The sequence below is a fragment of the Crassostrea angulata genome, chromosome 10 (assembly GCF_025612915.1).
Source record: "Crassostrea angulata isolate pt1a10 chromosome 10, ASM2561291v2, whole genome shotgun sequence".
Lineage (NCBI taxonomy): Eukaryota > Metazoa > Mollusca > Bivalvia > Ostreida > Ostreidae > Magallana > Magallana angulata.
In genome coordinates this window covers 41,595,686-41,620,461 of record NC_069120.1, presented here as the reverse complement: position 1 = coordinate 41,620,461, position 24,776 = coordinate 41,595,686, and the positions used below count along the sequence as shown (strand labels likewise).

At 35.4% G+C, this 24,776-nt stretch overlaps 1 protein-coding gene across 13 annotated transcripts in view; it reads right to left on the bottom strand.

Moving 5' to 3' along the window:
- Nucleotides 1–24,776, bottom strand: part of LOC128165580 (receptor-type tyrosine-protein phosphatase delta-like) — an 83,127-nt gene that overhangs the window by 2,254 nt on the left and 56,097 nt on the right. For 8 of the 13 annotated variants that reach the window (XM_052830246.1, XM_052830242.1, XM_052830250.1 and 5 more), the window contains 27 exons: nt 21,452–21,552; nt 20,995–21,193; nt 16,724–17,011; nt 14,845–15,150; nt 12,072–12,383; nt 10,993–11,181; nt 10,539–10,631; nt 9,973–10,263; nt 9,255–9,542; nt 8,983–9,089; nt 8,533–8,749; nt 8,221–8,390; nt 8,007–8,039; nt 6,481–6,657; nt 5,582–5,820; nt 4,214–4,332; nt 3,722–4,020; nt 3,271–3,369; nt 2,933–3,052; nt 2,536–2,690; nt 1,994–2,279; nt 1,694–1,787; nt 1,517–1,593; nt 1,135–1,269; nt 774–899; nt 463–617; nt 50–185 (listed from right to left, as the gene is read on the bottom strand). In XM_052830246.1, coding sequence (XP_052686206.1) covers nt 50–185; nt 463–617; nt 774–899; nt 1,135–1,269; nt 1,517–1,593; nt 1,694–1,787; nt 1,994–2,279; nt 2,536–2,690; nt 2,933–3,052; nt 3,271–3,369; nt 3,722–4,020; nt 4,214–4,332; nt 5,582–5,820; nt 6,481–6,657; nt 8,007–8,039; nt 8,221–8,390; nt 8,533–8,749; nt 8,983–9,089; nt 9,255–9,542; nt 9,973–10,263; nt 10,539–10,631; nt 10,993–11,181; nt 12,072–12,383; nt 14,845–15,150; nt 16,724–17,011; nt 20,995–21,193; nt 21,452–21,552 — 4,811 coding nt within the window. Of the gene's footprint in view, nt 1–49; nt 186–462; nt 618–773; nt 900–1,134; nt 1,270–1,516; nt 1,594–1,693; nt 1,788–1,993; nt 2,280–2,535; nt 2,691–2,932; nt 3,053–3,270; nt 3,370–3,721; nt 4,021–4,213; nt 4,333–5,330; nt 5,522–5,581; nt 5,821–6,480; nt 6,658–8,006; nt 8,040–8,220; nt 8,391–8,532; nt 8,750–8,982; nt 9,090–9,254; nt 9,543–9,972; nt 10,264–10,538; nt 10,632–10,992; nt 11,182–12,071; nt 12,384–14,844; nt 15,151–16,723; nt 17,012–20,994; nt 21,194–21,451; nt 21,553–24,776 lie in introns of all 13 variants that reach the window. The other 5 variants (XM_052830248.1, XM_052830254.1, XM_052830249.1 and 2 more) reach the window with 4 other exon arrangements.

Genomic DNA, 24,776 nt, shown 5'->3' with positions numbered 1-24,776 from the left:
TTAGCACCAAATATCTAGCTATTAGTATTTGAATAGTTTGTGTGGATACCTCGGTTTGCACCATGGCGGGTCGTTGCGTTCGCAGCATTTTAACGGTTTGGAACATGTCCACCACTCCCTCGTATCTCATTCTCTCCAGCACGATACTTAACGTGATGAAAACACCAGTTCTCCCGACACCAGCACTGAAATAATTACAGCTTCATCAATTTAGATTTTCAAGGCAAAAATCATTTTAGTATATATCTGTACAAAGTAAATTGACCAAAGCAATTTCCACTGCTGTCATTTCATGTATGCAACCAGAAAAATTGCATACAGGAATTCTTAAGTTTTGATATTTGATCAAAACCAAAATAGTTAGCCAAGTAAATTATTAACAAAGATTCAAATCTTGAAAGTCAACAATGTGCCCTTGCTAATGGCATATAGTTTCTATCAATTTAAGTGGTGACAAATTACCTGCAGTGTACAGTGATTGGCCCCACTTGGCCGAACTGTTCCTTGGTTTTGTGGACTTGACCAATGAAGTCAATGAAGCCATCTCCGGACTTGGGAACACCCTGCTCCGGCCAATCAGTGAACTGGAACTGTCGGATAGTTCTGGACTGTCCATCCTATCAATAGAAAACCAAATATATGCTTTCTCTCATGCAGTCTTTAACTCTCCATTCCATCCAACATAGAATTAAATGTACATTTTCAAAATACAGTACAAAGCATGATACATGTAATAAGTCCGCCTAGATGTGACTTTTACTGATGAGACTCACCCTTGCATCTGTTACTTTGAATTCTCTCAGAATGTACTGAGGCATGTTGTATTCTGCCATAGGATCTACAACAAAATACTGATAGCGGGCAGACCTCTCACTGGGCCAGTACTGGTGGCATTTCTCCTGAAAAAAAAGAGACATGTCCCATCAGCCTGTTAGCAATTTACACCCTCTTTCAGGGAACTTCAGAAGAATATCAGTAGAAAACTTTCTTTCTTTGAACGGTACTTTTGAGTTTGTATAAGTCTGCGAGATTAATATTGTTTTACCAGAAAAGGTTATGTTGTTGTTCGTTTTATAGCTACTGTTAGATAAGACTGGTCAAAAAGACCTGCTTTGTGACCGAGAGGAAACCTACCCTGCCCATTTCTCTAAGTTTCGTGAGCATGACGATGATTGTAGAGTTGTGTTCCCAGAGCATTCTCCAGAAGTCCTCAGTGGTCTCGGCTAAACAGCCTTGTGTGGCAATGTAGGCTTGGCGATATTTGTAGCCCTGGACAAAACAATGAAAACATTGTAATTGTTGAAGTGTTATGTACCATATTTTTCAGAATGTAAGTTAAATCTTTATTCCCTCTCTGAGATGCTGATCTCAGTGTTACTGTGTAGATGCTGAACTGATCTACATATAATGAATTCATTTTTGAAATTTCCTAGCATTTGTATTAATAACAGGGTAGATTTGTGTCAAAATCAACTTCAGTGTTGAAGATAAGGTTACAGACAGATTGTAGACTTACATCTATGAAGCTTGCATTGATATAATCTGAACCATCTACTCCCCGGATGGGCTGTAATGCTACTCGTGTGGATTCAACTGGAAGTAGAAATTTGTTTTTTAAAGTTTAACCGTTTAACATGTATTGTTAACTAAAGAAACATACAAACTAATAAGAGAGATCTGCAGTAATACTTACATGGTAAAATATTAACCAGTCGGTTCTTGAATTTGTTAACAGGAAGATTTGCACTAACAAAGCGATTGGGACTGGCCTTCATATTTGCTAATCTCTGCAAAAATAGGAAGAAAGAAATGTCATACCAAAATGTGTAATCAACCAGTATCAATTTTAAATCAGTAATCCATATCTTGTTTGACAAACAGAACATTTACACAACTTGTTTGAATATCAGAATCTATTCACAGCATAGAAATTTGAAGATATAGGCAAAGAGTCCGACATGAGCAATAGGAGCAGGGTAATGTAGGGACTTACCTTAAACTCTAACTCCATTCCAGTGACCGTCTCTCCCGGCTCTGGCTGCATTAGTTTCTGGATGTGTACGGACAGGTTGCGAGCAGGAACCTCCGTGTTCCCGCAGGTCACGGCCTCTAGGAGCGCGTCGTGAATGAAGATGTATTGGTCCTCCGTCTGTACCATGTAGTTACGTTGAGCTCGTAAACAGGTCACATGACCGTAAATGTCCACAGTCTTTTCGTGTTTAATGCGTTCCAGCATGGCATCAATGACGATAAAAGCACCTGTTCTGCCAACCCCAGCACTGAAATGTTTCAAATTGTTCTATCTTTAGAACATTCTATTACCATACAACTATTATCATATCCATGAACGAATAATAACTAATATAAGAAAAATCGTTTCCACACTATTCGTCATGTCTTAGAGAATATGAAAAGAATTAAAGAGAAAAGACTAGTTAGTGGTAAGAACTTTTCCCAGATGCTTTAGCCTATACACATTTTTAAAGTATTTCCACTCTAGAAAATTTTCGGCAAAACCCTAGAAAATGTGCTGACCTGCAGTGAACGATCAGTGGTCCGGCATCAGATGGGTTACTGGCCTTGACCCTCCTCATGAACATCAGGAGGGGGGTGGGGTGGTCGGGGACTCCATGGTCTGGCCAGGCAGTGAACTGGAATTGTCGCACTTCACGCTTCTCTGGATATCCATACTAAAAATATTTTCATAAAAACTTCAGTATTAAACTGAAAAATGTGTATACTTTTCTATTCACTTCTAGATTTTGTGTTTGCATAAAAAATTACCTAATGATTATTTGCATTCTCAAAATTGTTTCAAAATTTTACTTTTTAAATAGAGAACTTGATAGCAAGTGATGAAATAGTTCATTAGTAATAAACATTTTTCCTGTTATTTCCACCATAAGATCTATAATTCAGTGCTGCCCCCTACCCTGGATATGTGGAAGGTCCTGATGGTGTATGTGGAGAGCTCCGTCACGTCAACCAGGAGAACCTGCATCACCCCGTACGTCTCCGCACCTCTGTGGGGCCAGTACTGGTCACACTTAATCTGCAACAGAAACAACTCAAGGTCAACTCTTACTTTCATTATTACCGTAAACTACTTACAGTATTATAACAGAAAACGATTGAATTTCACATCCATGGTAACAAGATGGGATAAATAATGAGAGAACATAGCAGGATTTGAAGAAATACACATTTCTACAGAGTAATGAGCAATTTACTGGTAAATAACGGTATTATCTAACAAATACATCTTCTTACCCTTGACCTTTCTTCTAGGCGGGTCATCATAACAATTGTGCCTGTCCTCTGTTCCCAAACCATTCTCCAGAAATCTCCAAATGTCTCTGGGAGGGGACCCTACAATACACGCACAAATCTTATCAAAACTAGGCAAATTATTTACACAACAAAGAATATACATGTACTTAATTCACAGAGTAGTGAATAAAAACTACGCACAAAAGCATAATGAATGATATATATAGTTTTGAACTTGATAATTGATCTTGACTTTTAAACTTGACATTATCTCCAAGCATGGTATGAAGTCTACAGTATGAACATATATCTACACTTTAATTCAAAAGGATATGATTGTAAACAGAACAACAAGCTATAAATAATAAATCCCAATCCTCAATCACAGCAGTATTAAAAAATATTTTTCTTTGAACATGCACCAGTATCTGTCAATGAAAAATGCCCTCACCTGTGTAGCAATATAAGCATTCTGTTTCCTGTAGCCGTCCATGTAATTAGCATTAATGTAATCACTGCCTGGAATACCATTCTCCGGCTGCAGAATGACGCGAGAGTGATCGTAGGCGATGACGTTAGCATAGCGGTTTTTGGGTTTGTTAATTTCGTAGTTGGATTGGTCCCATGTAAACTGCTGCCCTGGTTCAATGGATTCGTATTCTTGAGAGAACTTGAGATTATCATTGGCTTTTAGATTGTCTATGTGTTCCTGGAGCATATGGATTGGAATTGGAGGATGACTTATCATGCCTGTAACGCAAACAAGACACTGAGCGACCAAAGATAATATTCAAACATTTTCAACATCAGCAAGCCATGCTGTTGTTTTCTTTTATTTCTTTTAGCTCTGAGATATAAACCACATCCACATGCTTTAAAATTTCCTTTCATGTTATTACACTCATTTGCATATAAACAAAAAACCATTGAAACAGGTGCGTACCTGGAGTCTGGTAATGTTGGCGACGCAGTTCTACGGGGTCACACGGGTGAGAGGGGACATCCACAATCACTTTACCTGTGTAAGGTTCGGGGCTTTTTGATTTTCGGTTAGATTTCCTCCTACAACAGAAGCATTGGAATTGGTAATACTCGGCCTGAATTTCATGATGAAACAATAGTATACGTATATTGAAATCTTGATAAGAAATCTACAATTCCAATATCAAAAATATCAGCTCAGTTTATTTTTATAAAATTTTTAAAAAACTTGATAAATCAGACTTCATTAATGTAAATATCCCAGGAATTCCTTAAGAATAATCAATTAGAAAAAAAAATAGCCATTATTTACACATATAACACAGATACAGAATAACATAAAAATGTACAAATATTGCCAAATAAACAGGTATCAATTTGTTTTACGTTTTTCCTTTTTAAACATCAAACTCCCTATGCATCTAGTATCAAGAATAGGATCTCACTATCTAGTCTTATTGTTCCTGGAATCAGTATAGTATTGTTTACATCTACCTTTTATATCGTAAACATCATTAACAAGACCATTTCTATAAACATATATCTAAACAAATTTCAACAGATACGCTGAAATAAAATAATCATATTGGACACTCAGAAAATCAAAAAAAGGGGGAACAAAAATATACAAATACAAACCACCACTGACAACAAAGTGACCATCATTGACAGAATGAAACTGAAACGAACTTAGGACGGGAAGCTTCAAATTCAAAACAGGAATTACAGTGACAACGAAATGAGTTCATAAGCAGAGGCTTGGACTAGATAGAAAGTGAACTTAGAAGATGAAAATCAGACACCAAATTCCTTTAAAATCATATCAAAGAAGAAATCAGAAGTGGACAAGTCTGCCCTTCTGGTGAAACTTCTCAACACTGTGGTTTGGAGGTCCCTCCATGCCAGACTCACAGAGTTTGAGAAGTTGTGCATGAGAGAACCCAACTGATAATAGTGGAACGGAGAGGAGAAAAAAGAAAATAAATAAAAGCAGCACAACATAGTTTTTTTTTCTAAGAGATTCTTTACAACATCAATGGACCGTGATGTCCTTGCATTGTCCTCAAGGGACTACTGACCTCCCGAGCCAGATCAAAAAGACTACAAAACAGACTAGGGCAAGCCCTGCGCACACCGACCCCCCCACTACAATCAGGTAGTTGGGGTTTGTGGGGGCATCCTCGGGGGATCGTGAATTTTCCTGCTCTCGCCTCCCATTTTTGTATCTCCCAAGAAATATATTGGAATATTCGCTAGACGTGAAGAGAACCTGTTAAAAGCAAAAGAAAACAACGTTTGTAAGACTCGGCGTATCTTAAATTGCACATACCTCATGTACCACACCAGCAAAATACAGCCAATGATAACGAGAACAACGCCAGCACAGACAGGAGCTACAATCATTATAATCATGACACTTTTAGAGTTTGCAACATCCTCTTTCAGCGGGCCGCTGCTTTCTTCCTGTGAGCCTGTGGAACCAGGGGGCAGGTATCCGGGGTCTGAACTGGTGGGGTTTGAGTGTTGCAAGTGAAACAATACAGAATATTCGCTGGACTTGTATAAACTCTGGAAGAAAAATAGTCATGGCTGGCTATATAAAGCAGAATATCATTCACTTCACATCAGTTCTACATTAACCCCATACTAGTAAGATATAAAATGTATATATTTTTCATTAAATTATTTACATTTCATCAACATGAAAATTTGAAATCATGTACGTTGACCTTTTTTAGTTTTAAAACAGGTCCGGCAAAATCATTTGAATTTAATGAACAAAAAAGACTTAAGTATAGTGAACAAAATGGTATGTAACTTTGGCACAATTCCTAAAAAATTCAAGCCGCAAACCTTACCTTAAATAGTGATTTAAAAATCAATTTGTAATACATGTATAACGATAGGTATAAATGAATTAAGATCAAGCATATGGTGCAAATTGGTATTTTGAATAAAAAACGATTATCTATTAAATCTCCTTGATTTCATTTTTTTTTTTTATCATTGTCTGGGTCATAATTTTTTGTTTGTTTTACAGTTACCTTATTGCTTCTTGGATAAAAAGACTTTCAATATCAAGGCATTTGATTTTTTAAAAAGTCAATCTCAGCAACAAAAGCTTTCGATAAAAATTATACATTTAGAGTACCGGTATATTGACTTGATTGACTCAATCAAATATATTTTTCCATGAAACATACAAGGCGTCAATTTCACCAACTATACCTTATCTACTGTGTAAGCTCGCAAGAAGACATTGTACTGAGTGTCCTTATCAAGTGGGCGGTTCTTAAAGCCTCCATATTCTGCATCGTCGCCCAGTTTAAAATCTGAAGGAAGCTGTTCCGCATTGAACTTTGCAGCGATATAAACAGCATTTGACGATGTTTGATCAGCGTAAAACTAGAACAAAGAAACATGCATACTAAACATTAAAGTTCCTCACGCTTTAAAGATTGATGCCATTAAATATTTCATTAATTCAAGTTTATGCAGATAAAAAAGTTCCAAGCATCACTATCACTGTATCTTTTATGATACTGTAAAACAATTCATGGTTTACAGAAACAAACATATACCAGTTCTGTAAATTCCTTATTAAATGCAAGGAATTAATATCTGCCTGAAATCGCTAGAAGCACTTCTCGCAGATTTAAAAATCTCGCTTTAATTTTTTGGATATGTAAACTATTAGGAAATATGATGAAAACAGTGTTTGCAATTTTATATTCTCACAGTTTGATGCAAAACGATAGCCTCGCAGAATTAAGTACTTGCTTAAAGTAAGGAATCTACAGTACTCAGATATATGTACCAGTTACTCTTTTATTGTCACCTAGCTGAAAATGTTAAGTTGCTCTCACTGACCACATGAATAAGGGGAAAAGGTAGAAAAGCTATCTGTATTATAAAAGATGAACCAAATCCAACAAAATGTGATGGGAAGTAAAATCCAGCCAATCATAGCCTTCATGAGGATATGGTAATGAAACACAAAGGTACTGTATAACATCTAGACCACAAAACAGGTTGTGTACCAGACAGATTCAAACTGAAGGGAACAAAAACTCAATGAAAACACCGTTTCCTATATGAGAACATGCTGTGTTGATAGATCAGACTGGTTTATTACCTGTAGATTACAGATTACTTTGATAGATGTACAACTACTGTACATGAATATGCAATCCATTTTCAAAGGTTTTTTAAAATTATAGTTCCTTTTATTTTCTTTAATTTTTGCTGCTTTAGAAAAACTTTGTAAAATTTTCTGAGTTACTGTAGTTTTGACAAGCGGGAGTCTAGAAAAAAAAAAAAATGTATGGGGGGTTAATGATAATAACCGTTACAGTGAAAGGTGATAAATACTCTAATTGTTATCAAAACAAAGCACTGCTATGTCTGTCAGCTTAGAACACCATTTTGTTTTGCTAAAAAAGTCAGTTTGGGCACAAGTTGACTGTAATTTTTGCTTGAAAGTACAACTGAACTTCTATAAATATTGGCTGTTAACCTGTTCACAGAATTATATTCACAGTTTATTGTCGTGCAGGATTACGTATGTATACTTGTGCAATAACAAGCACCCAGGTCCTCACACTTTGTAAATTGAATAAAGATACAGACATACAAAATACAAATAATTCCCATTAAGACAGACTACAACACATATAAACATGGAGTATAGGAGACAACAGGGTCCACCTAATCACAGGAATTAACGCCGCAATAACAGCCTTGGTTTCAATTACCGTGTTAGTGGTCTCATTCAACTTCAACCCTATCTGTTGTGAGCATGCAATGAGAAAAACATGATCAGGATCTTCATAGACTCAGCATGAACATGTATGAAATCATACGTTTTGATTTAGAAAAAAAAAGAAGAAAAAAAGCAGAGATCTTTTATCCTTAGATTAAATGATTTCTTTTTAGATCTTGTTAGAGAGAATGAAATTTTTGACAAACCTCGGACTCTTTGAAGTCTGATGGATTCTTAGTGATGGCGATATCATTCGGTACCACCACAAGATAATAGTAGCTCAGGTCACCGTTGTCCTCGCTAGCTTTGTTAAAGCTCAAAATCACCGAGTCCGCTACGTAGCCTTTGATTTGAGGCTGATGTACAACCTTTGGGGCTAATGAAAGAAAAAATCAGAACTATACCAAACACCAATGCTGTGACGAAGTTAAACACATATATGTTAAAAATTGAACAGTGACGAATTTCAATAGGTCAACTGAGTCACTCAGGCGACTTGAAAACAGACTGAACATTACCTAAAAGACGTGTATATACTCGGACCATCTGTGGAGGCCCGAATTCTCCACTTTTATAGAAAGAAGAGATGTTGAATGTGTACAGAGTTTTTGGTGAGAGATTTTTGACAATACAACTCTTTTGATTGGCTAAAATCTTTTCTGTTCTCATGTCTCTATGTACTGGGTTTGCCAGCCTGCCCTTCATTCGCTTGGATGTGACACCGTCATACTTTAACTGTAAAATCAACATTTATATACTGTAAACCCAAGTTTTATTCACAACAGATGAACTATTAGGACATAATTACGAAAATCTCCAATGGGAAAATGGAGAAATGGTTCTCAATATCTAATTATTTTTTGAGCAAGTGATCATTTAAGTTTCATACAAGATAAAACAGTAATTCTCAATGATAAAAAATTTTGTACAGAAACCAGGAATGTTGCCACTGCAATTTTCTTCCTTACCATGTAATAGGCAACACCAATCTTCGCTGGGGGGTCCCAGCTTAAATGGACCTCTGTGGCCGTGCGCATAGTCACCTCAAAATTCTGCACCTGGTCACTCTTTGGACCTAGCGAAAGAAAAAAAATATTTACCTATTATCCTTAATCATATAATGTAAAAAAAAAATAGAAACAAAACCATGATGAATTTATATCTGCTACTGCCCTTACTGTTTAAGATATATAATTTCTGCACTGTACAGTGTATATCTAATTTTGTTGTTGATACTCACGCTCTATGACAAAAGGATCTACAGCTGCGTCGGATAAATTTCCGAATCTGCCATCGACAGACTTGGCCTGTACTTTCACGACATAGGTTGACTTTTCATCAGGGATATCAATGTCAGCTATCGTGTACGGGCCAATGTCTAACTTTCTCCAGTCCTCCATGTTGGGGGTCTGGTATTCATTGTAGTACACCCTGTACCCTGATACCGCTGTATTGGGTTCATCCCAGGTGACCTCAATCTTGTTAGAGCTCTTTCTTCTTAGTTTTACATTCAGTGGCTTATCAGGCACTGAAATTTTTTATGAATACATACAGTCAATTCTTGATACACTGCCCTCTTATGTTAATCAGAAAAACACAGCTGTATAACTATGAGTTTGGCGACGAGTTGAATTTCTTAATCTTGTGTGGAAATATATGAGATAGGTGCTTCTTTTTAATTTATGTCACAGTTATCTCTTGTATGAAATCAACCTAGCAAACATTTTGTAATTCAATATTTTCTTGAATGCTATTTTGTTTTATATTCAAATAATTTTTCCATTAAAGTATCAGTACATCTTAAAACATCTAGAAACAAACTTTGAAGGCAGCATGACATTTCAGCCAGTACTTAGTGTAAAATATTGTTTAAAAAAATTATTATGTCATTTCTTAAATAAATATCTGAAAAAAATGCTCAAGCCCCTAGATAATCACCATCATTCCTGAATTCTTACTTTTTCCAAACGTGTGATGTCGATACTCGGCACTCCATGGGCCTGGCCCCATACTGGTGAAAGCGCGGATCCGGAATACGTAGTCCGTGTTCATATCCAGTCCCTTCACTTCGTACTGTAGCCCGGTCACGTTCAGTTCTTCCTCTATGTTAGAACCAAGTTTACGATACAGAAGCTGGTACATGACAATCTCTCCATTCTGCAGGTGCTTGGCAGGAAGATCCCATTCGAGGAGAATGCTGGTCTCGGATAAGCTATCCCCGGAGAAATTCTGAGGGGCTCCGTCAGGGACTAAAGTAAAATAATATACGAAGACATATACATAAAAGGTAGAAATTGAATAATAAAAGGCCCCTGGGCTTGAGCATAAAACAGCTCTGTAAAAAATCCAAAGAAATGCTTTTATTTAATAATTATATACTATTTTGTGCATTATTTAATTGGTTATGATGCATTTGTCAAATTGGAAGATTTGAACAGTAGGTGAATTACAAACTTAGCCATGAAAATACCAATAAGATATTTGAATTCAATTTTTTCTTTTAACTGTTAAAAATATTTCATACCACCATCAGGGGTAATGATGATAGCTGATGCTCTCTCACCAAGTCCAACTTCATTTTTAGCCTTAACTCTAAATTCATATGTGGCCCCTTTTTCTGAAATCATAAGAGTAAAGAGTGAACACTCACTTTTGGGAGTTTATTTTAATCAACTCTCCTATGCAGTTACTCTGGCAAACCTGAAGTGAAACTGTGTTTGGACCTAAGCACAAATCATCACTGCTGACAAAACTTTGTAATGTACTTGAAAATAATCAATAAATTTGATGTGATGTATTCAGAAGCATTGATTTTCAATAATTCAAAATTTTAAAGCTAATAGTTGTGGAAGTTTCTTTACCAAATAAAGGTTTATAGGTTAAATCACCATGTCTAGAACTTTAAGGTCGACCTGACGGTTAATTTGTTGACCAACAAGCCTCCTTAACTCTCGGAAAATTATTTCCTGTTAACAAACCTAAAACATCAGAGATGTAACTCATCCGGTGTGAGGGAAGATTCAGCATCTGATAGGATTCCCCCTTGCGACCCCAGATGACCTGGTAACCTAGCAACTGGCCATACAATTCTCTGGGTATCTTCCATGTCACATGGACTTGTAACGTGTCCAGCAACGAAGCATGCAGATCTCGTGGTGGGGTAGGAACTAAATAAATATAAGGACAGATTTTATGAATGCTCCATGCATCTTACACAACACTTCCCTTAGGATTGCAATTTATTTCAAATGACTGAAAGGGTTTTATGCTAAAGTTTGTCAGTTCCATTAGAAACTTTTTGAAAAATCCATGTCTCTAAAGAATCATTTCCACTGACACATTCAATTCTGACAAATTTTATATTTTTTGTATCCAAAAAATCAATGCCTAGAAAAAAATTAGAAATATTTGATGAGAACTGCAATTTTACAACTTGTTTATGTCTGTTTTATTGAAGCATGTTATTTCATTATCAATTTCAATCTGCCGAGACTTTCAAGTCGAAATATTTTGTATGCATATAAACAACTCATTTCTCTAGTGTGAGGACATCCCATTACTTAATACACTTTCATCTATCGGTAGTCTCCTGTGCATTAGATATTTTGCAACATACTCATTACACTGCAGCTGAAATTGAAACAGATCTTTATCTTCTGTTGCGAGTTGCCAAACCCAAATTTACAGAAACCCTTTTGATATTTGCAGCTAACCCAATGAGACTGCATTCAATTACACTATACCACAGGTATACAGACTTATGCAGTATGATTGAAAAAAAATTTCAACAAATAATCTGTTATATTTCAATTCAAATTTGATTAACTTCACATTTTGTGAGCTCTAGCTGTAATAATTGACTGATCAAATTGATCTCAAACCTAGCCCTAAATCATTACCCCCCCCCTTTTTTTTAAGCAAGAACATATCTATTTTTACTTGACTCTGGGAAAATAATGCTTGAGTATAGAGAGGACCAATTATGACTTTATTGAGGGTCTTCCTTTTATGGACACTTGTTAACCTTTAAATTGACAGTTTCTTCTGCGATGCATACCTGCCCCTTTGGTGTTGATGGTCCTTTTCTTGCTGCGTTTTCCGTCACCCCTGCGTGTGTACCCTGCCACCTGCACGGAGTACACAGTGTCCGCCTTCAGGTTCGTAATGACCGCCTCGTTTCTGTTTCCATCATGTGTGTCATGAACCAGTTCCTGTCCCACCATTTCATCTTTATTATTTGTCTCGTAGTAGTAGACGTAATATCCACGGATTATTCCGTTGCTGCCGCGACCCTCCGGTGGTCTCCATTCCACAAACATGGCTGTAGAGTTGATCGCCTCAGCAGTAACCTTAACAGGTTCATTCGGCACTGTAAAGTTCAGTTTGACTTTGTTAACATTAACTCCATAAACTGCAATATGGATGTAAAGTAATGATAAACTTTTTTCATCTCCTTTCCTTGGTTAATTGAATTTTTAATAGAACATGCATCTAAATGATGTTATCTTGTATTTCCTTTAGACGGTGCACTTTTTATCTACTAGAGAAATAATCTAAGAAATTCATTATAAATATGCATAATCTCCCATGAAAAGAAATATTCTGTAAATGCAGTCAAAAAGATCACACAACAGAATGATCATCAGTTGCAGTCAGTAGTTGCATTCTCTCAGACAGTTAATCTAGCATCTCAACAACATTGCTCCAGCCCCAATTGGCTGCCAATTCACATTGAGACACGTACAGTCCCACTCATGCCACAGGATAGCTCATGTCCATCCTGTCTTAATTTTCTTTTCATATCCTATCAAAAACTCATCTGAGTATAATTAATATGTTCATGTGTGTGGGGTTCTTCTGTTTTGTTTTGTTTGTGGTTCTCTTCTTATCATTAAACTATCTTTTTTATCAATTAACAAAGAAAGAATCTTAACTATGTTTTATGACAATTGTTTGTGTGTGGCTTTTTTTTTTACTTTGGGCAAATAAAAATATAGTGAACAAATCAAAGGAAGAACAGTATATTCAAATATATAGGTTTGAGTAATGCTGGTAGAAAGAATGGAAAAGAGAAAGAAAAGACTAACAAGTACATGCAACACCAAACATGCAAAGTGTGTAACACAAAGACCACATCAACATTGGAAAGTTTCCACTTACCTACTAGAGTGACACTATAGTGATTGCATTTCAGGTTTGTGTACAAGGGGGAGAACTCACTACGATCTCTTGTCAGTACGGGTTAATTCAGTTTATTAGAATAAAAACCAACACCCACAGCAAAATAACCAGTTAATCAGTTTGGTTAACCCACATCAAAAGTAGCTGCCTAGTTATAGAACAGGTAATCAAATGTCCAAGAATATTATTACAGAGTTATTATTCTGGTCCAGACAGATTCACTTGATGACGAGAATTCAATGATAGTGACTTGTGATTAGGGTTTGCATGGAGTTAATGCTACCAAAGCAATGATCATGAAAACTCATTGAATGCGATTAGTCATGGATGAAAGGGATCTAGAAAAAGCCCGTCTACAACCAGTGTAGATGTTTAATTAACCAAACTTACATCCTACAGTAAAACTGTTTATTTATTTTAGATGTATGGAACTTGAAACAGTTTCCAATCAAATGATTCCAGCTAATTCGTGTTGATCTGTTTTGGCTTTATTTAAAATACCAGGTCCTCATACCCCGACTCCCTCCCCCTGTTGATTAATGAATCTCCTTCCAATTAATTAGCCTAGTAGAGAGTAGATTTCATGCAGATGTGTATGTATCAACGTCAGGTCCTTGCACTTAAATGACTAGGAACATGTGGAAGACATCCATCTACCAGTACCGACTCACCAACCGCTGGTGAAATAGAACAGACTCTGGACATACATGTTTTTTTCATGTTGCACAATGGTTTTCAGAGTGTATTCTATCCCCCTCCCCCCCAAAGTTCTTGAATACATGTTTTTTTTCATGTTGCATAATGGTGTAAGTGTATTTCAATTTCTTCCAAATTCACTAAGAAGCATCATGATTAGCCGTTTACTTTTAGGTTAAAATGTTAGAAATACTTTGTTTTGATCATAGGGCAAGGATGAGGATTATGATGATGATGATAAAATGAAACTGGTGAAGATGATATGGATGATGATTCAGAAAAGACAAGATTGTTGATGATGGTACTGATCATTATGAAAGGATTAAGTTTTCATATATAATGATGAAAGTGATGATGAAATGAAATCATTCTATCCCTCCCCCAAATCTTAATTCTTCAAAAACTTAACAACAAATGTGCAATGACAGAACAGCAAAAGCGATTGTGTGAAAATGACAATTAATCCAGAGATGTGACTTTAAACATGGAGGAAGTTTCAGTGAAAAAAGGGTTCGTTTCTAACATTCCACTTTATTGCAGAGCTATTGATATCGCAAGATAAAAACATGGCCATTGAAGTCACATGTCTGTTTAAAAATGGTTCTCATGACACTGATTTTCAAAACATAAAGATCTGTAATGAAGATGAATGATGCAATTCTGAAACCGAAAAATCATGCAATTTCTTTTTTATTCCTTTTTATCTTTCTAAAAAAACAAGGTCTGTCATTCTAAAACAGCAACTTTATCTTTCAGCACTTCTTAAGAAATCCCAAAAACCTGCATGATTTTTTAGGGTTCAAATAACAAATCTGTCAATCTGTCTAAATCCAAAACAAGTAACATAACACCGAGGAAACAGGAAAAAAAAACAACGGCGTCATCCATGATCCAAAGAATTAAGTCAATGCAAGGTGATGATTTGCTTAAAATCGGGCGGGCAGTATACCTACCATCTTCGTTAGTCCAAACTCGTATGGGCTGAGAACGAGGACCATCTCCCACAGTGGTAAAGGCTATAACCCAGATCTTATACTCGGTAAATATCTCGAGCTCGCCCAAGACTATCTCCTCAGCCTCCACTGAGACGCTTTTTGCATCCTGATCAGTCTGACTCTTTTCGTTTTTCACATAAAATATCTTATAGCCTTGAATCTCCCCATTTTGCTGATCTTTGGGGGGAGGTTTCCAAGTGACTTTGATACTTCTGGAATCTTTGTATGGCATTCCGCTAACAGCTTGTGGGGCGGCGCTTGGAACTATAGTGTAGTGGTGTCAAAGGGTTTTTTTGGGGGAAAAAGAAAATGAGAATAAATAACACATATAAACAAAAAAAAAGTTTAACATGCAAAAATCATGCAATGAATGAAATTAAAAATATACAAAGAATATAATGATTTATTCTAATTTTTGCATCATGGTACCATTTATTAGCATCCATTATTTAATGCCGACATGCAAAGTGATAAAAGTTGAATGCATCTGATGCAGCACGCTATAATAGTTTTGTCTGTTTTCCATCGCCATCAAAATATCCTGCATGCTTTTCTACAAGTATTTTGTAGATACAAGTGCTCAGGTTGTGAGTCAAGCGTCTCTCCGTTAAAAACTATCAAAAAGCAATTCATAAATCACCTGAATAAACGGAATATTTGCATAATGGATAGCGTTCAATAGTGTGCATTAAAACTGAGGTTTTCTTTTTCAACACTGTGAAATGGAATTGCAATTAACAGTGCAAATACCTGCATCATATTTTGGAAATCAAATCACATTTCAGGTTTATGGAATGATCCTGCTATGGATGCTAATATGGACCCATCATACAATGATGAATTCTTATCTTAGAAAAAAATCTGATTTTCTTTGATTTTTTGCATTTACATTTAAAAATGAAAATTATAATGGTGCTATGATTAAAAAAAAAAATAGAAATATTTTAATGATTGAATGACTTATTCTCACAACAGTAAGATAATAAAATATTGAAAGTACACAAAATCAAAAAAGTAATAATGACACAAACACATTTAAAGCTAAACGTAGATAGTTAGACAAAATAATAACGAAGAAATGAAGGAGAGGATAAAAACCTTGTGACCCTGGTTAGAAATTGTCCAGTTGAATTAAAACTCTAATCCAAATTCGAAACTTAATTCATGCATTTTACTTGACTATAACCAATGGCTTTTTTTTAAAATCCAATTCCAAATCAACCTTTGACCTTTTATCAAAATCTTTCAATGACCTTTAAAAGTTTTAATTTTGAAAAAAATTATAAACCTATTAAAATGACCTTGACCTGAAACATTCCAAACTACTTTCTTTTAAAAACCAAGAATACCCAAAATACCTTAACAACCATCTACAGTAAACAAATCTTAGTACCCAACACTTACCCAACATTTCATTGGCTATCCAGAAAATCGTTAAAAACAGTCATGATGATAATAAAATGTGTCTCAATACAAGAAGTAACAATATTCACAACACAGACGGACATGTAATAAAAAACTTTGCTATTGGACTATGCAGTGAAAAGAAAAATGGGTAGGGAAAAGTACCACATGGTGAACAAGTAAAACAATAAAAAAAGAGGTTGTTTCTCTGCTCTGGAGAAACCCAAGTAATCTTGCCATATGGTCCCTTTCATTTCATGGTCAAATAATGTGTATCAATAGTTTTTGAAATGTGTACAGGGTACGAAAAAAAAATCATACCAAAGTCTTCTATCAAAATTTTATAAAACATACAGGGTATGACAAAAAAAATATACCAAAGTCTTCTAACAATTCTTTATAAAATATACAGGGTATGACAAAAAATACATACCAAAGTCTTGGGTGATGGCCTGGATGATGCGAGTGGCAGCCCCCTCCCCTTTCTCGGAGAGGGCAGAGACCTTGATGGTGTACACTGTGTTGGGGGTCAGGTCCTGGAGCTGGTACCTGTTTTGAGTACCGGGGACCACCGCCTTGTTTTCCTGCTTTAGATAGGTGTCATTGTAGTACACCCAGTACTCCTTGACGGGGTTCCTGGTCTGACTAGGTGGCTCCCAAGAGACGTTGATCGTGTTTGGTCCGGTCACCTCCTGCCTAATGTTACGAGGTTGGGACGGAACTGAAATATAAATCCAACAGTTGAAATACTCTGTGTGTGACTTTTTTCTTTAAGTTTGTTTTTTCAGTTTATTTTATTTCAATCGTCTATGTACGTATGTTCTTCCATCTAAAAAATAAGACACGAAATGATCAGAATTATTCGCTGCTTTAATGGCTACTGCTGCAGCAGAGTTGCAAAACTGTGGTAGAAACTGCATGAATTTCTTTGCTTTATTTAATGCTTAACTTGCAGCGTTTACTATGCTTTGGAATAATGCAGGCAGGCTAGCTTCTTTTCCTTTAGTTTCAAAATGTGGCAGTGCTATCTAGTACCTTTTCCTCAATATTCAAACAGAAATGGTTAACTAAAAAAACTGACTAATGTTCGAATTTCTTTTTTTTTTTCTTCTAAGATATACATAATACATTCTATATCATTTCATGCAATTAATGAAATCCCATTTACATTGTTTTGATAGAATGTATGTGATAGATTGATCATGCATCAGCAAGTACAAACTAATTAAGTCAGAAAGTTCAATATGATTGACTTTGGTACTACTGAGATCCAATTGTTTTCAATAAATATAACTTAAATCTATGGTTTAAAAAAATTGGTTGTTTCCTTAGAGGTACTACATTACTGTTTTCTTACATTGATTCTGTGGAGAAGAAATTGCGCAATTTGTGATCAACATAAAAAGAGATGTGATTAAATAAAGCATATCACTCATTTTTTTCAAAAGGGGTATGGTAATCTCCATTTTACACTTAAGCGTAGGACTAAATATCTAAATTGAAAAAAAAAAAAAACTGCATGTTTAAAAAACAATTCTAAAAACTCTCTAACCCCCCCCCCCCCCCATTCCTTGTCTGATCATTTTGTTGTATAGTATACGGTATTAATTAATTTGACCTAGGAACAGCAGGTGCAAATCAAATACTCCCTGCCCTAGCATCGGCTAGAATTCCAATACTCCCTGCCCTAGCTTTTTATGTTCAATCCTCTCTTCTACTCTTCTAATATTGTTTCCATTAAAGGATCATGTTATTTTATTTTACTGTTGAATTCCCCCCAGAATCAAATCCTCTGCTGTTTGTAATGCTCAACTTCACATACAATGTGAATTAATCTGGAAAAAGTCATTAATGTTCTATTCAACAGATCGCATGCAAGCTGGTTCGAAGGTTTTAGTGTGATTGATTTCAGGCAAGAGACCATGTGGTACTTCATTAAATAAAAAAAATTCCAAATGAGAAATGTGCAAATCGCATTCAGAAGTGTGAAACAAAAAGATCTGATTGAGTACGTTACCGCATTCAACAAAATATTTGTCTATCAAGTCTAAGATAGAATTATCAAAAAGTCCATGTCTACATAGATATAGGGGACCGTATTGCAGTTCCTAAATCATTTTACTATGGGCATACAATTTTTATATATACCAGCATACATCCATATTCTCAGTGATAAATTTCTCTCTTTCATGCAGAACAATTTTAAATCAACTTACGCAAACCACCTGAAAGAATGGTGAACAGTTCACATTAATTGGGTTGTTCTTGAAAACGTACATGGTAAAAACTCTGCTCTAAGATGGCACAATATTACACGGGGAAACATACACAGATAATAGAATACAAATATGTGATGTCGTGATAAATAACAAATATTGCATGTAATCACAAAAAACGTCCTGTCTAATACACATATAATCAATGTGCAATTTCGGGGGAATGAATACACAAATCCTCATCCATATGATATTCCATTGCAATCTGCTTATTTATTCATTTGTCCATACTGTATTGGAAATGTTTTAAAAATCCTCATCACTTACAAAGTGCAATTCCACTGATGAAAGCGCTGGCAATGGACATCATTTGCATGTAGCTTGTGTACAGGATACAAATTGTGACCAAAAAAAAAACTTAAAAATAATTTTGAAAAATGATCGCTGTGCTTACCCAGTTGGTTGTCTGTTGCATAGTAGGTAGTGGGGGAAAGAAACAAACGCTTATTAAATATCTATGCATCAAAATTCATTAACAGCAGTCAGCAAAACTTTAGTATTTGTTATACATTAGTTTTTCGCATGCAAGCGCATATCGCTTATTCTTTTACCTTTATGATTAGCATAGGATAATTAAATATTGTAACTTTCTTTTTTGACATTTCAAAATTAAAGCATTTAACTATAAGGTTCAATAGAGATAACATGTTTTCTTCATAAAAGTTAAGAAAACACTCAACGATATAGAAAAATAAATGTGAAGAAAAAGGCGCTACACATTTTTCGCGCAGCAAAAAATGGAATACTAGATAGCAACTACAACATGCTTAGCTAAACAGTGCGCAATTATATTCATACGCAAATTGTACAACACCGCGCGAGCACGTATATACTGCAGACAAAGTCATTAGTAGAGAAGTCACATGTATTACAAATACAAATATGAATTGGACACAGGTATTGAAATATCTCTTTCTCCTCACTTCTAAGATGTATTAAAAAAACATCTTTTTTTTCCAAAGTTTTTTAATGGTTAAACACTTAACAGGAGGACACAAAAAATAATATCAACAATACATGCACAGATATATATATTTCAAACGACAGCATAGAAACGTCATCTTATATGAATTTTTTTTTTTTAAATAAGAAGGAAAAAAATAATGTACGTGTTTTGATTGAATAGACTTACCGGTGAATCTATCTGTAATTGGACCGGGGAATTTACTAAAATGTGTTTGAATTTTACCGTTTGGGTCTAAACGATTTTCTGAAAAGTAGGCATAAATGATTTCTCTTTAAGTGTATGACGTACATAACAAGTGGTAAGTAGTCACCATACATATTTTATTGCATGATGGTTGTTGGGCAATATGTCCTACCAATAACAAATTAAAAACTTATCAAGGGAAACTAAACACATCCTCCCCCACCCATCTATAGTTTAATGTATGGTACACATTCTCCTCCCTCATCTTTAACCTCTGGAAATGAAATTGTAAATTCAGCTACCACCCATTTTCCTTCCCCTTTCTTCAAAATTCTTGTGAGAAGCAGATATAAAAAATAAGAACATGAAAAGACTGTGGCAGTCTATGCTGTTTTAACCTGAACTCAGTGTAATCTGAATTTTGAATCCTTTCAGATTTGGGGAGTTTGTTATCTGAACTCAGACTAGTGGGAAAGGCCAAAATAAACAAGGTGGAAAGATGGAGAGAAGAGGGGATGCAGCTACAATTTGCTCAATTCCTATGCACTGTCAAGCTAGTTTGGTTAGCTAATCTCTAAAAAGAGTGTTAATTTGATGCATGTCACAAAAAGGATGCTTTACCAAAGCCTATAACAGCAGCCAAATCTTGGGCCTTCTATTCTAGCACATACGCAATATGTTGGGCGTCATACAAACACCAACAAGTTGCTATAGTTTGGCTGTTGCAATGTTTTGGTAGATAACATACTGCATGCAGTTTTAGTGCTAAATCACATGGATCCACTCTACAGGGATGTACTCGAATGACTGCAAAACCTAAACTTCATGCAAATTAGTCTCAGAGTACAGGCTACTAGCAATAAGACACAGCAAGATGGTCAACAGTTTGCAAATGTACTTTTTCTGCATTTCCCCCATAGAAATCTTTCTGACTCTTTTTGCCTTAGAGACGTGAGAAGAAATCTTGAGGTCTTTATTTCATGATATGTTCTAGAGCCTATACCTTACAAGTTAGTTAACAAATATTGATTGTTGATATTTCTAAGTTACTACATAATTTTACAGCATGGTAAATGCATGCTATCACCATGATCATTGTGAGTTTTGTTACCATGCATAGGAATAATTCTTTCAAACATGCCATTTTCTTTTTTTTTTAAATCTATATAAGTACATCTCCATCAGTGATGGAATCAGACAATGCGTGCTTTCTTGAAAAAGTACTGCACTTCAAAATCAACCAATCATTAAGCCACAACAGAGTCACATGACACTTACTTCCTTCATTGGTGATGACTGTGATGAGTTGCGACACTGGCCCCTCCCCTTTGGCAGAATAAGCCAGGACACAAATGGTGTATGTGTCATTGGGACTCAGATTTGTTATGATGGTACTGTTGGTGTTTGATTGGACTTCCTGGTTGTGCCACAGGATTATGGGTAAATCTGGTTGCAGAGTGTAAAACACTCGATATCCCTGTCGAAGATAACAAAATTTGCATTTTTACAACAAAATGACACTAAATATATCTCATAGTATCTTCAACTATCTCTTTGTATTAATTAATTAGGCCAGATTTGTTGTTCATAACTTTTATTGGTAGAGGGAGAAAATAATTTTGGAGTTTTGATCAAAACAAATATCTGGGGGAAAAAACCCACATATTATTAAAAAAAAAAAAATCCCATAATTATAAAAAATGCGAGTATTTTTGATATGAGATATGGCAACAACCTGTATGACTCCATTTGGTTTTTCTGGGGGTAGCCAAGAGACCTCGACTGTTCTAGGATTCAGAGCTTTGGCTATTACATATCTGGGAGGAGTTCCTGGGGCTGCAATAAAAACTTGCCTATTAAAAACCAAGCTTCCTCATTATTTCCGAATATATAATAATTTCGGTATAGTACAAATTCTTTCATATTTGCAAAAAGAGGTCAATACCTTTTTCAATCATTGAACAATGCAGTATGGTATATACAAATAGTCAAAGCATGCTCAACACTGATGAAATATACTGGTATATCATGTAATATCATGCAAAACATGTGAGAAAAATAAATTCATTTGATAAAAATGTGATACATGTGAAATCTTGAACAGTGAACATAAACTTAAAAAACCCGTCTTATCTTGTTTTATATTAGCATAATCTAACTCAATACATATATCCAAAATACATAGACTTGACCCAATTGATTTGACCCAAGTCAGTTAAAGATGTAAACAGCAGGCTGTAAATGATGGGGGGGGGGGGGGGGATAAAAAAGAGCAAGTGCACTTTGGGTTTTAATTTACCTGCTACAAAGGTCAGTCTGAGTATATAAAGATGTAGCGAAGAATAAGTGTGGCAAAGAGATTAAATACAGGCCACTACCAGAAAGGCTAATCAAACACTCCCCATGAAGTCCGACTGCCATTATCTGCCAGAAGCATGCTAACCCAGGTGAAACAGTATATTCCAACTGACAGGATGTGGCATATCTCACATGATAACATCTTTCAAAAAAATAAAATTGGATCCCCAGCACACAAAAATACAAGCTAAGTAACACAGTATCAGGTTTTGCAACCAAGAGGGAAGTCTCAAGAGAATTTGGAGCAGACTAATAAACTCATGCACTAAGAGAAGAAATAGTTCCTGCATCAAAGACTGATTCAAAGATAACTGTATTCTTTTTATATTGATGGTTCAGGGTGCTCAAGAAGCTGTGAATACAACAATAAATTTCCATAATAGAAAAAGAAATGTCTGTTGAAAACTGACATTGAATCTTAAAATTGAAATTTCGAACCCAAGTTTCTTTCACACAATCAATTTAAAATGATGTTATGAATTCAAGAGTCTCTAGAAAAACAACATCGTCCAACTGATAGATGGTATTGTTGTTGAACAACCTTCACTATACACAGCAAGTTTCCAGAAAAGATTGAAATTTGGTATAGTCAATGATGAAGTCCTGTTTACTGAGATTTAGTCGATGAGAGACATGAAAATTTTTGGACATTAAATATATGTCTTGTATTAATGATACATACTTCCTGTGCTCTAAAAATTTTTTCAAACGTTCAAGATCTAAGAAAGCTGTGAACAAGGATAAGTTGATTGGAAACAAATGAACAAACAAGTTTTTTGTTCATTTGCTTTCAATCAATTTATCCTTTACAAAGCCTACTTTTGTGTTGAATGACATTTCTTAAATTCTCTCTGACTATAGGTGAAATACAAAGAAAAAAGAGATATAAAAGGAGGAATTATAAAATAGTGTAAATTGTTACACAATTTTGTGTTGAAGAACCTCAACAGAAGCTGTAAGCACTTGAGTCTTATCAATGGGTCTGTCATACAATATAGAAAACTGTACGGAAGTGTGTGTGATGGAATTCTTCATCTGTCACTTCAATGTAAGAGGAACTAACAGAATCCAGCTTGAATGACCGAATTCTGGGAGTGAATGGCCTTGACCAAATAAATGCCATTGAAGTATTGTCCTAATAAATTCAAGACAGACTCTTCTGACATATCTTGGAATCTACATTTAAGTCAAGATAGGAATCTTCAATGTATGTTCTCTGAAATCCCCCTCCCCTCACGGAAGTGCTGCATTTGATGAACCTTTTAAGAAGGAAAAATCAAGATTTCATTGCTTCCTGACTAACAGCACAATCGAACCCATTATTCCAAATGTAACTGTGGAAATTCTTCAGATGTAAGGTAAAGTTTTGAAACATAAGAAACCTGTTTCTAGAAAACCCTCACAAAAATTCTTCTCCATTTTGTTTTTTCTATAAACTCTCTCCCAAACGCCTCATTCGGGAAACCTGAGCCCTACAACATCAGACTGAGAACCTGAGATGGCAAAGTTACCCAAGATGTTGAAACATTCTCACTGCAGAACTGCACGGATGCTCCTAGGATCTGACCTGATAACTCCTCAATGATCAGATAACATTTTTTTCACCCCCCCCCCCCCCTTCCCTTCTTCTTCATCTAAGATTTGCTGGAAGCTCTGCAGATGAATCACAGGCAAACAAGTTTAATGTTTACCTCCAATCCCCCCCATAGAATAAAAAGATTGACAGATACAGATGTCGGGAGGGAATAAAACTAAGAAAGATGGACCTGATTAAACTGTAATAAAATTTTGGCTCTTTTCTTCTTCTTTTTTTTTTTTTCATATTTAGGTATTCCTAAGAGTAAGAATATGATTAAAATATGAAAAATACTTAACACCTCCAGAGACCTGTTTTGAGACAATGACATAACAGTATTACTATGCTAATGTTAACACAGTGTGAGTCACAAAAGAATAAGCACCAAGGTCAGAAACCTTTGATAGAACAGATTTTTCTTTTGAAATTTTTAGAGCACCCGATAATTCCATTTCTTGTCGAGGCAGAAAAGTATCGTATTGATTGATTAATATGTCTACCAAATTCACTTAGCGCTTGTACCTGGGCCATATATATGATCCAAGTTGAGTGATTAAAGCAGTTTTGCGCAATTAACTTCTGAGACAAAAAATATATGTTTGATAGAAAAGTTAATTTCCTGCTTCATCAACCTTTATAGGGCTTTCATTTCATTTCTTTGATCGTTGCGAAAGACAACAGGGATAGCGTTAATTATTTTAAATCGATACGGTTTCATTCAGCATAATTTAACTTGTTCCGTCACTGAATTCATTAATTCTGCAAGTATAGTTATCGGTATTCTTGTAAATTTGTAATACATGTATCAGGCTTAAATGTGATTTGAAAGTAACAATTTCTCCCAATGGAAAATTGACATGCCATCAGATACAGAATTCAATAATATTCTTTTTAAAATATGACTGTCATTATATTTGATTAATCTTTATTGATTCCTTTAAAACAAATTGAGTGGTGAAATTCCTTCACCAAATATTTAATAATCAATACAGTTCTAACACATAAACAGTGATCCCTTCCGCTGACAACAGACAGATTATGTGATGGCAATTTACCCCCCACCCACTCACAGCAGGGGTAGGGTAAGATGGGTTTTTACTGCATGTAAACACTGAGGGGTCTGGCC